Raw genomic sequence first — 13,951 nt, 5'->3', positions numbered from 1 at the left:
GGGAAGATGAAAACTGACCACGTGTATTACAGTCAGATTAAGTCAGTGTGGGGAGAGAATGCAGAAAGAACCACCGTTAGTGCATTTCTCTAGAGACCTTTCCCCTTTCGTCATGTTTGCAAATACGGAGGGGAGGTAGCTTCCCCGGCAATGGAAGGGGAGTCCTGGGGCCCTTGGTAGCTGAAACTAACCCATAGAATGAAATATATACTCTTGAAAATATATTACTACAGGCAAGCTACTTAACCTCACTGTGCCTCATTTTGCTGTCTGAAATAGGGTGAGAACCTACCTCTTTCGAGTTGTGGTGAGGATCAGATCCAGGGAAAGCACTTAAAAAAGTACATGCTTACTGATTGTTGTCACCTTTGGTTGGCCTTGCTCTACTCAAGACAGACAAGCTAATGACGTGAATGACTAAGGAGCACAGGAGTTCAGAGAATCCCAACATTTGTTAGGCTGCCCCTGTAATTTTCTACAAGGTCTTACCTCTTTGTTTTCCATCTCATGGGTCTCTAAAATGCATACCAGAAAGTTTGTTGGGATTTAATGTATAAAAACCAGATTTTAAAAAAATGTAATAGCTTTAATAGCCAACTAATTTTAACTTCCCAGTACAGAAGAAAACCCTAAATTAGGGGCAGTATGACTTCATCTTTTTTGAGGCCTCATTTTTAGAAACTGTAATCACTATCTTTTAAGTAAATAGTTTGCATCTGTTTATTGAGAATTATAGACCAGTGATGAGCAATGCTACTTGCTGTGTAAATATAGGGTAACGATGGGTTTCCAATACTCGTTAAGTACTGTATCACAGCGTGTGTCAGTGATGTGTCACTATTCAGTCACCAAACTAGAGTTTTTGATTTTTAAAGCTATATAAAGCAGTACTCTTGCTTTCTTCATATCAAATAATTTTGCTTCTTTCCTCTTTCTATTTTCTTAGAACTATTTTAGTTTTCCTTTTCTTCTCCAATTCTGCTTTAAAATCTCTCTTGCTTAAAAGTTCCACCTTTCAGGCCAGCCCGGTGGCGCACTGGAGAGTGCGCCGCTTGGGAGCACGGCGGCGCTCCCACCGAGGGTTCGGATCCCATGTGGAGACCGGTTCCCGCCGAGGGTTGCGATCCCATTACCGGTCAGTAAAAAAGACAAAAAGGAAAAAAAAATTAAAATATAAATTCATCGACTGTACGATATTACACATAATACCACTTTTAAAAATTTGTCTGTTTTCAAATAAAAAATTTCAAGCTGAATATTGCTACAATGTATATTCTGATTATCACCTTAGGACAAAAGTGGGATCAATAGGTCTAAGAATATACTTTTCTTCAAAAATAAATTATCATTTAAAATAAAAAAATTAAATTATTTTTTGAATATGTAATACACACACATGGTTCAAAAATCAAAATGATCTAAAAAATATACACTAACAAGTCTCGTCCCCATCTGTTTGTTACCGGTCAGTAAAAAAAAGACAAAATGGAAAAAAAAAAAAGTTGTTCCACCTTTCTCTCTGTTTTTCATATTCTTACCATAAGAGTAAATGTCAGATTACCTTTATTTTTTTGCTAGCACTATTATTACCTTTTAACACTTATTTTCTACTATTGATGTAGGATATTTGAAGCCTTGTAATAGAAAAAAATAATAAAATTGTACAATAGATATATCAGCTTTAATACCATGATGTATTCTATGTTTCTTATGATGCCTGTAGTCTTTGTGTGTGGGAGTATAAAATATGTAAGATAAAATGAAAAGTGATATTAGATAAAAGGGCCGGGTTTATAACCACAAAAAAACTTTTTGTCAGTGTTGGGTGGGTTTATGGAAGGGGAAGAATAAAACATCTGCCAGAAACATCTTGACTGTATTTGAATTGAAATGGAACTCAAAAGGAACATTAATTCATCTTATGCTTAACATTTTCCAGTTTCTTTTATTTTATTATTGTGCTTTTCAAAATAACAATTTAGGGTCTTTGGAGAAACAATTACAGCAAGCATGTAGCTTGGGTTAGAATGTGGCTAGGTGGTTTTTTAAGTGAAAACAAAGATGCATTTTATATGAATTATTCTCTTTTCACATGGCTAATCACAGTTAATTCTTTAAGAAGAGTTTGGAGAGCTAGGCAGTGTGAGAGCAGTGTGCTCTCGGGAGGAAGAGCCCTCGGCCAGGAGTCAGGGTCCAACTCAGAAGTGTGAGTTTAGACCTGGGAGAACAGTGGGGTGCAGTGGGTAGGGTGCACCCCTGAGGCTGGGCTGTGAGGCCTTAGGAAGGTTGCTTAATCATCCCGGGCCTCAGTCCTCATCAGTGGAAGAAGGATGGAAGGACAGCCCACCCATAGGGCTTCCTGGGCTGAAAGGAACCAGTGTCATCGAAGCTGCTGCAACAGCCTATGTGTCACAGCATGAACGCCCAGAAGGCATCGTCACATCCTCATCCCCTCATCCTGATGTTGCCTGTAAACTGGTGTGAGATTTCACCCAATCCCTCCCCTATACCCTCCCCAGGCATTGGTCCCCCCTCAAAAATCTGAAGATTGTAACACTTGACCCCCCATCAGGGAGACCTTTGTGGAATTTATAGAGGTTGCGTATACACATCCTTATAGATCTGGGGTGGGAGGAATTACAGAAACGTAAACCATTACTGCATTTTTCCTCAAAAGAATAACAGCTTTTGGTAGCTGGGCTAGAAGGTGTTGTCAGTGGGTTTATGATTCGTAAACATACAGCCAAAACTCTGACACTGATGAGTCCATAAGAGGAATAAGAAAGATAAATACTTCCGGGATGTGAACTTGGAAAGGCAGGGCTAATTGGAATGTTGGTGCTATTGAATCGTGATTATCGGTGTGTTTATCCATTGCTAACGATGTTAAACCATGAAGCCTGTGAGCTCTTGTGTTGCAGTGTGGTTTGGCCCTAGAGTTCTTGCATGCTAACCTAAGGTAGAAGATTAGCCTGTTTGCATGCAGCTGCTGCTGCTCCGGACGTGAAGCATGTGCTGCAGGGTTGTCACGACCCCCCTTGGCTGACTTCTCCCCAGTCCTGTCTGTGGCCTCACTCACCGTGGTACGTGTATAACTACCTTCATCATTCATTTCACTAACCTGAACGGTCATCCTTCAGTTTAGCAGTGTGCTGAAAGGTGCCCTACAAGATTCACCGAAACCTGTCTCTTTCTGATTTCTTTAGATATTAGGTTGAAAAAGCTTGTTGATGAACGGGAATGCTTATTGGAACAGGTAACAATCTTTTTATTACTTTATGAGTTCTCAAACAGAGCACCTGAAACTTACGCAAAAAAAAAAAACCCTAAACACATCACACCTGAAAATAATCACGAAGCCAACTAGTGTTCTTAATATTTTTATCTAAATAAAACCTCATAAGTGATATGAGGTTTAGTGGAGATATCTCAGAGACTCAAAGCCAGGGAACTGAATTTGGTACATTCTGTGTGACTTGCTGCTTAAAATAAATGTTCATGTAACCATTCGGAGGCAAGGGCATTACTGAGTCATTCCAAACACCACTTCTCTTACTACTACCGGTCCACAGAAGTCAGTTTTGTACTCTCTCCTTGTAACCCGTCTCGTGGCTTGGCACCCCTTTCTGGCAGGTATTTCTTTGTTATAGCTGATCAAAGTTGTCTTAACTATGGTTCTTCATCGCCCTCTCCTGCCTCAAGAAATACTAAACAGTTCCTTTATTCGATCTCTTTGTATACAGGATAGTTATTAAATCATTCCATAACCACTTGCTAAGGAAACTCAGCAACTCTAGTTTTCCCTCATAAACCTCATCAAATGTATTTGCTTTATTTTTTTGCAATTCTGTTGAAGATTCTCTCAAAATTGGATAAAGCACTAAATGTAAGGTTGAAGGATTCTCTTCAAGTTCCTGTGGTCTTTTAAAAACATGTATCCGTTATAATTCTATGCTTATTTTCTCAAAGCACAATGCACCAGGGGTTTGTATTTAGGGTCTGCCACACTTGGCATGGGGGGGTAGGGAGGCAAATGATCACCTACAACAATCCCTCATAGACTGGAAGCTAAACATGAAAGGCACTGGGAGACTCTCCATTAGACACCAGAAAATTCTACAGTCATGGTGTTAACTGCAGTTCCGACTGTGTATGTTTCTGTCCCTCTTAGAAAGAGGAGAGCTGTTACAGGCCAACTCCCTGAAGGATGGCAGACGGCCTCTGAGCAAACCTGCAACTTGCCCGGGTTCTGAGAGAAAGCGCATGGTTTTCTTGGGGATTTAGTTAACAATCCTCTGTGCCTGGAAGGCCCCACGTCGCCCTTTCTGGCTTGCTGGTGAATAAAGCAAAGATTAATCTAGAACGCTGACTTGCTAACTCTTAGATAAATATTTAAAGTATTTTCTGTACAATCTCCTGAGTCCAGAAGAATTTCTACTTTAGGAACAACTTTCCGCCCACAGTTACAACATAATTCATGCCTCATATTGTAAATATAATTCATTTTTCACTCATTGTACTACTTGTTACTTTCTGAAAAGAGTACTGATTGGCAGAAGGTCTTTATTTGGGTTGGTTTCTTTATTAAAGGGGAGAGATTCCTTGTATCACTGGTGACTGGGGAGTGGATTGTAACGTTTTCCTACATTTCTGTCATGTTCGATTATGTAATCCCTGTCTCTTTGGCACCCTAGAGACACACTAAGTAACTGTAAGGCAGTGGCCTGTCATGCTTCTGGGCTGTTGGTTTCTACATGCTGCTTCCTTTTATTATTATGTAATCCCTGTCAGTTCAGCTGTTAGAGTCTAGAATGAAGAATAGAATAGAGTCTCATGTAGAACAGAAAAATTAACCGGTTTTACTGGTGGGTGTTTTCAGATTAAGAAACTCAAAGGGCAGCTGGAGGAGAGACGGAAGAACGGCAAGTTAGACAATCTGCGACCTGACGACGATGTCTTAGAAAATGGGACAGACGTGCATGTCATGGATCTACAAAGTAAATGTCCATTCTTGTGTGGAAGTCAACTCTTTCACAAATGCTATTTTTCTGATTTTGGAGAACTCTCATGGCAAAGATTGCCCGGTATCCCCCCACATCCCGTATCTCCCCAGAAGCCCTTGCAAACAAAAGCACAAAGGTGTCTGTGGGATAGAAGAGGGTGGGCAGGTGGGCAGAAGAGGGGTGTTTCTGTTCAAGCCTATGAAATAGAACAGGTGCCCACAAACGTGTCCCAAGATGCCACCACATGGAGTGCTGATAGAAACCACATTTACTTTGCTGGATACGGCAGTCTTTTGATCTGCTGATTGTATGGGAAACCGAAAGGTATTTTTGTGCCAATAAACTAGAAGCAGGCTTAAGGGAGATAAAATGATGCCCAGTCTCTCTCCCGCCTCCTCCTACCCCAGCATTTCTTCATCTGCTTTACTCATAGGCGCTCTGTCGCCTGGGGTCTCGTGCCCTTGTGCACGGGGGCACAAGGCACGTTTCCAGCTTGGGTGCATGGGGAGACAGTACCTTCTCTTCCCCTCAGCTCTGGCCGGTGTGCGACCACGAGCCAGAACTTACAGATTTGCCACACGGTGATAACGGTTCGGTTCCCAGTACCTACTGTTTTCACATCACAAAAGCCCAAGAGCCTAACAAGTTCTCATTCTTTTTCAACCCCTAGGGGATGCCAACAGACAGATCAGCGACCTCAAATTTAAACTTGCAAAATCTGAGCAAGAGATAACTGCACTAGAACAAAATGTACGTGTACACTTTTTAAGCAGTAACGGGCAGCTAAACTAATGATTAACCGAAGTTTTATTTGGCTAACTAAAATAGACCCTGAAGGCTGAGAACAAAAGAAACAGATTTTTAGAACCAAAAAAAAAGGTCCCGAGGAGGATAAATTAAGGCAGCAATTTTCTCAAGGTATTTCTTACAGAGAGAGCAAGTAGGGAAGGGAAGATTATTAGGACATGGGTTGTTACCATACATACTAATCCTTTATGAACAATAGTTAGTTACAGAAAATAGCTAATGTGGCTTAGGAGCTTTTAAAGTTTACTTTCTTTGAAAAGAATTTAGTAAATTAAAAAAACATTTCCTGCTGGGGTGTCCCTCCTCCCTGAATGTTCAGTCTTTCTCTCCAGCCAGGCCAGCTCTCCCCTGCAGGGCACTCCTGCCCCCTCAGGCGTGGGTATACCTGGCTAGAATTTTTACAGAAACAGAAACAAGAGTGGCACACGTAGAAAGTGGTGCGTTTCATGAAGCACGCTTTTGATCGCAGCAGAATGAAACTTCTCTGCTCCTGTCTTTCATCTGAGAACCTTGACTGGGGAACCCCATCTCGAGCCTCTCCTCTTCTTCCTCCTGCTCTGTCCTTTCCTGCCTCCCTCCCCACTTCCCGTGGGAGAGATCAGGTGAGCTGAGGTCCCAGCAGAACCTGTGCCTCACCAGCATTGTCCTGCCTCAATACACTGTTTTCCAACAGAGCAGTCCCATACAGGGAAAAACGGAAGTAAGGGCAGTGGCATGCGGAAGCCACCTTGCAGGCCAGGGCCAGGGGTCAGGAGTCCCTAGCAGTGACAGGACTGGAGTGCTCAGAAATAAGAGCACATGGCTCGCTTGGCTAGAACTTATATAAGAGTATAAATGCTATATCATAATTATTTGCATGTATTCTCCTATTGTATTAAGTCACACCCTTTGATCTCAAATATAATAAAGCAATTGGAGAAAGAAAACAGGCTTATGAATTTATATATATGGTTTTTCCTGCCCTTTTAGGTAATAAGGTTAGAGAGTCAAGTATCACGTTATAAAACGGCTGCTGAAAATGCAGAAAAAATAGAAGATGAACTTAAGGCTGAAAAACGGAAACTCCAAAGAGAGGTAAATTTCCTAGGCTATTTGCAGAAAAAGAATGGAAAATGAATGTCTCTCTAGTGGGGACAGTAGAGGGAAGATTTACTCCTGTTAAATTTGCTGCTGGGCTTCATCGTCAGGTCATCCCAAACCACTCTGAACTGCTCATGTTTTAGTAAAGGAAACCATAGTCCAGCCAGTGGGGAGGCTTAAGGAGAGAATCATTGCTGGAATCAACTAGTTCTACTGTAGGACACGTTCATAAACATCACGTTAGTTAATGAGATAAAGGAGTAGCCAGGCCTCTTATGCTCCATATAGTTTGTGTCATGGGGGGCGGAGGAGCTGAAGAGACGTGGCCTGTGTGGTAGAAAGCCAGGTGGTGGCAGCAGGGGTGGAGGCCAGGACTGTCTGAGGTCATCCAACGGAAAGTGTCCTTGAGAAGCTGAGCTGCTCTCAGGTCACCTGCAGTCCCACCCACAAATTACCATGCTTCCAACCTTTTTTTAAAAAATTATACATACTGTATTTCGTCTTACTGAAGACATTTGGTAAAGTGGTTCATTCAACAAATATCTACAACATCTACTGGGTGCCAAGCCTGGGTCTGGATGCTAGTGTTGCAGCCATGACCTGAACAGACGGGAGTCCTGCCTTCTTAGAACCTGCCTGCTGGACTGGGAAGGTCAACAATAAAAGTGGCCTTCTGTAGGAAAGGGACTGCGGGGCTGTCATGACTCCCCGGGGGCAGTTTTAAGTAGGTGGCCAAGGAAGACTTCCCTTCTTGTGACATTTAAGGACAGGCTTGAAACAAGCCAGGTGGAACTGGGAGAAAGGCCTTCCATGCAAACGGATCAGCAAGTGCAGAGAGAGACCCATGTGTGAATGCACATCCTCGTCAAGGGACAGGTCCACTCGTGCTAAGGCAGAGTGAGCAGACAGGCGAGGAAAAGGAGGGATGGTCAGACCGCCACTGAGGCAGGTGAGATAGGACCTCAGAGGCCACTGAAGGGACTTTGTCTCCTCCTGTGAGTAAAGTGGGGAGTTGCTGCAGGGTTTTGAGCAGAGGAGTGGCGTATGTTGATTTATGTTTCAGTAGGATCACTCTGGCTAGTTTTGCGATGAGACTGTAGCAGAGGGCTGGCTGGTTAACTCACTTGGTTAGAGCATGGTGCTGATAACATCAAGGTCCAGGGTTCGATCCCTGTACTGGCCAGCTGCCAAAAGAGAGAGAGAAACTGTAGGAGAGGTCAGAGCAGGGAAATCAATTAGGAGGCGAGGGCGCTGCTCCAGGCAAGAAGGGATGGTCATCCTCATGTGGCAGGCGGTGGAAGAGCATCCAGAGGGGCAATATGTCTCTTCTTTGAGAATCTGTTTTCACCCACAGGCCCCTCCAGGGCCACCTCAGTCCTTATTCCCTTTATAGCAGAGGGGTAACCCTTGGAAGAGCTGCCTATACTCAAAAGTCTCTAGGTCTCCTCCCTGCTGCAAGGCCCCAAGCCCCTCACTCATTCTAGCAAGATCGCTTTCCTGAAGAGCACTAGTGATCGACACCAGATCTCCACCTGCCCTGCGTCTCCATCTGCATGCACCTGACCTTTCCTGCACACGCTCCAGCGTGCCTTCCACTTCGCTGGCCTGCCCTCAAAATACTGCTTTTGCTGCATCCCACACATTTTGGTGTAGACAGTTTTAGTTATCATACGTCTGAGTATTTCCACATTTCCATTATGGTTTATGTTTGACCCATGAGTTATTTAGAAATGCAGTTTTTTTGTTTTGTTTTGTTTTTTGTGTGACCAGTAAGGGGATCGCAACCCTTGGCTTGGTGTTGCCTGCACTGCGCTCAACCAGTGAGCGCACCGGCCATCCCTATATAGGATCCGAACCCGCAGCAGGAGCGCCTGTGCGCTCCCAGCGCTGCAGTCTCCCGAGTGAGCCACGGGGTCGGCCCAGAAATGCAATTTTTTTTTCCCCTTTTTGTCTTTTTTACTGACCAGTATCGGGATCGCAACCCTCGGTGTCATGCCCGTACCGGGGACCGGCAACGGGATCGCAACCCTCGGTGTTGCGCCCGCACCACGCTCAGCCAGTGAGCGGGAACTGGTCTCCACATGGGATCCGAACCCACGGCGGGAGCGCCGCCGCACTACCAAGCGGCACACTCTCCAGTGTGCCACCGGGCTGGCCCAGAAATGCAATTTTTTAAACGTGGGATTTTTAAAATCTAACTTGGTGTTATTAACTTCCAACTTAATATTGTTATGGTCAGAGAACAGGGTCTCTATTACACCAGGTCTTTGAAATTTGTTAACACTTGCTTAATGGCCTGATACATGATTGACTTTTCTAAATGTCTTAAATATGCTTAAAAACAATGTGCTTTCTTGGATGCAAAATTCTATACACACCTATTGATCAAACTTACATAGGGCGTGTTCAGATCTGATTTCTTTTGTCTGCTTGAATTCTCAGTAACTGATAGAGATTTGTCAAAGTCTCCCAATAGATGATAGTGGATTTGGCTTATTCTGTTTTTCTATCAGGTTTTGCTTTATATATTTTGAAGCTATTAAAAATAAATATTTAAAATTCTTACATCTTCTTGAGGAGTTAAACCGTTTATCACTATGTAGTGACCCTCTCAGTCCCTGCTGCTGTTTATCTTTTGAGATATTAACGTTGCTGCACCAGCATTTATACTAACTTTTGGTTAGTGTTCATCTACTTTCAATTTTCTGTCCCTTTGCTTTCAGTCTTCCGTGTTGTTGTGCTTCAGGTTGTCTCTTTTAAGATGCAGATAGCCAGGTGGTGGTGGTTCTTAATCGAATCTGAAATCTGTGTATTTCAATCAGAACCTTTAGTCCATTATTACTGTATACTTGGACTTGTCTCTAGCATCCCACTGTGGACGTCCACTTATCCTCCCGTTTTTGTGTGTCCTTTTTCTCCCTCCAAATTTTAAATTTATATTTAATTTCTGTGCTTTTACTGATCACTTTTGGGATATTATTCATATGTAACTTAAAAAGTCTTAAAGTTGGATGATATCTTTACTCCTGTCCTGTGCAATAAAAGGACTTTTGAACACTCCGGCTTGAGTCTCCTTCCACACACACACACACACACACACACACACACACGTGTATATATATGTATACACACACACATTTTTGACATTTTTAAACCCCACATCATCATCATTATTATCATTATTAATAATTATTAATAATTATTAATAGTTATTGTTGTTGCTGCTGCTGCCATTGTTATCTTTGTTGCTGTTATTTTATACAGAACATGTGTGTTTTAACGTATTTACATATTTGCCTTTTTATGTATCTTTCCTGTTAGTACAGGTTGAACGTCCCTAATCTAAAAATCTGAAATCTGAAATGTGCCAAAATCTGAAAGTTTTTGAGTACCAACGTGATGTTCAAAGGAAATGTTCATTGGAGCATTTCAGGTTTCAGATTTTTGGGTTAGGGATGTTCAACTGGTATGTATTCTGCAAATATTCCCCCCAAAACAACAAGAAACTCGAAACACTTCTAGTCCCAAACATTTGAGATAAGGGATACTCAACCTGTGTCTCAGACTGTACTGCTGGGACTATTTTCCTCCTTCCTGAAATACATACTTTTTAGAAGTTCTTTTAGAGCAGAATTCTTGGTAGTAAATTCCCCCACTTTTGGTTTATGTGTTTTTATTTCACCCTTGTTCTTGGACAATAGTTTTGAGGGGTATGTAATTCTGGGATGGTAGTGATTTTTTCTCAGTGATTGTGGCTATTTTGCTACCATCTTCTGGCTTCCATTGAGTCTGTTGAGAAATCTGTTGTTCTAACTTTGGGTCCTTTTTATATATCCTTATTTTTTTCTCTCTTGCTTCTTTCAAGTTCTTTTTGTCTTTGATTTTCTACTCTAATGTGATAGATGTGGATTTATTGCTATTTATTCTGCTCGGGATGTATAGCATTTCTTGGATCTATGAAATGTTTTTTAAAATCAATTTTGGAAAATATTCAATCATTATCTCCTTAAATAACTCCTCTTCTCTCATCTTTCCATGTTCCTCTGGACTCTAATAGGAGGCTATTAGATCTCATTGCAACCTCCACATTTTTTAACCGTCTCTCTTATATTTTCAATCTCTTTACCTCTCATCTGTTTCATAACACATGAAGTTTTTGCATAGGTTTTCCAGTTGACCTCCTTTTTAAAAAAAAGTATATTCATCCCTGATGGTTTCTTGTTGTATGTTCATGTATGCTGTCTCTGTGAATTGTATTCTTATTTCTTTAAATATTTCATACACAGCTGTTCTGTTTTCCGTATCTGACAACTGAAACAAGTTCAGTCTTTAGGGGTCTAATTCCGTTGTTTGCTTCTGCTGACTTTAACTCAGATGGTTTTCCCCTTCCTGAGTTTGGTGTTTTCTGAGCTTATGCTTTAATTTGTAGGAATACTCCAGGCCTGACTTGGGGAAATGTCCTGCAGAGGGCTTGCTTCTGCCTCTGCTGGTGAGGCAGGGGAGGTAGTTCTGTCCCAGAAACCCAGCCATCCTCCTTGGAGGTTTTAGGTCAGAAACAGAGCAGTAGACTGTTCTAATGGTCCATATCTCCACAACCACGTGGCTGTTGTAATCTCACCTAGGGCACCTCCAATCTTCCCTGCTGCCTGCTGGTCCAGTGACTCCCGGCTAATGTCGCTTCTGCTGCTGGTCTTCCTGCCCTGACTCCCAGGCTCTGTGGCCTTGGCTCCCAGTTGTGACCATCTTGGCCTTAGGCATTCCTGCTTTGGTTTCTGGCTGCAGAAACCTTGCTTCTGGCTGCCCAGAGTTGCAGAGAGCACCTCCTCCAACTGGTGCAGGCTGAACTCTTGTGTGTTTCTATTGGTTGGTTTGTTTGCTTCACTTGCCTTTTGTGAGACTATCAGGATCCCCAGGAGTGTGCCATGTCTAGGTCTAGTTGTTTCAGAGAAGGAAAGTTCCCTAGTTACTCGATGCCAGAATCGTGTGCCTCATACTACTTTTTAAATTAAGAAATGCACACACACATAGGTATATATTTTTAGGATTCCAGTGGGTCTGAGTTATAACTGTATTTTCAGTGGTATTGGAATCTGGGCAACACAGAACCCTGTTACATTTGGAGGAAGCAAGCTGCTCAAAGCTCACTGTCTGTCTGCTTGGTTTCCAGCTTCGCTCTGCATTGGATAAAACAGAAGAGCTTGAGGTGAGCAACGGCCACTTAGTGAAGCGTCTGGAAAAAATGAAAGCAAATAGGAGCGCACTCTTGTCCCAGCAGTGAATATCAGCTCTGAACAGGCAACGAGTTGGGGACCGCGAGCGCTGTGTCATAGGCTTTTCTTTGTACCGTCTGGGAGAGCTACCTCTCTCCTGCCTTCTGAGAACAACACCAGGTGAGCACTGGGCTCATAGGTGCTCCCATGCCAACATTCACCCGAGGGAGCCCCAGCAGCCACCAGATGCCACTGTCCGCAGACCCCTCGTCCAGGTGGGCCAGCGCTCAGAAGCTGCAGGTTACTGCATAAGCACACCAGGCCTCGCGGGAGCACAGCATCTGATGGCACAGCAGCCTCTTAATGCCATTACAGATGGTGATCAAAGTAAAGATTAAGGTGGGACTTGAGTTTTTGTGTGTCTTGCTGAAGATTAAGGGGAAATTTTACAGTGTTGGGATTTCCTTTCGTGGCAGATTCTACAATTTGAGCGATGTCAGTAGTATCTCTTAGTCTATGCTTTTCATACACAAAACACTGTGGAACCACAAAAGCCATTACCAAGCAAAACTTTCACTGGAAACAAGGGGATGGTCTAGAAGTAAAAGTGACCTTAAGAAGACTCTTTACAGGCAACAAATGAAGCTTTTCTAAGGGATTTTTGCATCAGTTCAGTCATAAGAATACTTTTTTCCAGGGTAATTAGGCAATAGCTTCACTGAAAATGACAGCTTTTCATTTGCATTATTTAATCCTTATATTTGGAATTGAAGTTGTTAACTTCTTTTAAAGAATGTACTATTAGAAAAATAAAAAATGAAATGTTAAAATACATTGGCAATGTGGTTTTAACTTTTTTTCCCACAATATCTTTAACTGATTTTATATTAATTGTTCTGTATATTTGGGGTCATCTTTTTGGTTTACAAGGATATCAAATCAATTCATTTTTCTTTCTCTGTTTTTTTTTTTTTTTTTTTTTGTTGTTGTTAAAAAAAATGTTAAAATACATTGGCAATGTGGTTTTAACTTTTTTTCCCACAATATCTTTAACTGATTTTATATTAATTGTTCTGTATATTTGGGGTCATCTTTTTGGTTTACAAGGATATCAAATCAATTCATTTTTCTTTCTCTTTTTTTTTTTTTTTTTTTTTGCTGTTGTTAAAAAAAAGTATATTCACAGAATTAGTGCACTTAGAATAAAAAAGTAGACCGAAGAAGTAGGAGACCAGAGTAGAGACAAGTATGATATCGGTGTCACCAAGGACCAAAGTCAGGAAAGTTTGACTACTTGCTGATTTTCAGTTAGGCTTTGTATATGTTGTGTTTCAAATACAGCTGGTTAAGCAGCCAGCTTTTCAGGATATTAGCAAATGCAAACCAAGACAGTATTATCCAAAACCATACTTAGTGTTAACCCCGGGAGAATGCTGGAGTGAGGACATGAGTTTGGGGTATATAATTATGAAAACACTCCCAACATGTAATGCTGGAGGTGACAAGGGTCTGTTCCCCAGAACCGTATGGACCCAGGATATGCAAGGCTGCATTTCATTCGGTATAAGGTATCTCCTTGTGCAGAGGATATCTGCCACTGCCCACTGGGGGGCAGACCAGTTACAGGTGCTGCGGGGCTGACACTGGCAAGTAGGAAACCAAAGGTCAGGATAGGCAAGCAAACTTTGCTGGAGGGTGGGCACCACTGGGTGACCCGCACTGCACACCAGGGGCAACATGTGAACCGGAAGGGGAAAGGAGACATGGCAGAAGTCCCTCCAAGACCGTTTCTTGACTGTATCAGGCAGCCAGCAGAGGAGAGAAGTTCAGTTCATTGTCTCCTTAAGGTTT

The 13,951-nt window shown here is 42.3% G+C and overlaps 1 protein-coding gene across 1 annotated transcript in view; it reads left to right on the top strand.

Moving 5' to 3' along the window:
* The window catches only part of LRRFIP1 (leucine rich repeat (in FLII) interacting protein 1), a 93,744-nt gene extending 80,810 nt beyond the window's left edge, over positions 1 to 12,934 (top strand). The window contains exons 18-22 of the mRNA XM_008586075.1: positions 3,207 to 3,256; positions 4,880 to 4,997; positions 5,674 to 5,753; positions 6,780 to 6,884; positions 12,058 to 12,934. Coding sequence (XP_008584297.1) covers positions 3,207 to 3,256; positions 4,880 to 4,997; positions 5,674 to 5,753; positions 6,780 to 6,884; positions 12,058 to 12,168 — 464 coding nt within the window. The 3' untranslated portion in view covers positions 12,169 to 12,934. The remainder of the gene's footprint in view (positions 1 to 3,206; positions 3,257 to 4,879; positions 4,998 to 5,673; positions 5,754 to 6,779; positions 6,885 to 12,057) is intronic.
* Positions 12,935 to 13,951: the final 1,017 nt, after the last annotated feature.

This window comes from Galeopterus variegatus, unplaced genomic scaffold (genome assembly GCF_000696425.1).
Source record: "Galeopterus variegatus unplaced genomic scaffold, G_variegatus-3.0.2 Scaffold108, whole genome shotgun sequence".
Taxonomy (NCBI): Eukaryota; Metazoa; Chordata; class Mammalia; order Dermoptera; family Cynocephalidae; genus Galeopterus; species Galeopterus variegatus.
The sequence above is the reverse complement of the archived record's forward strand: the minus strand, read 5'-3'. Positions and strand labels throughout refer to the sequence as shown.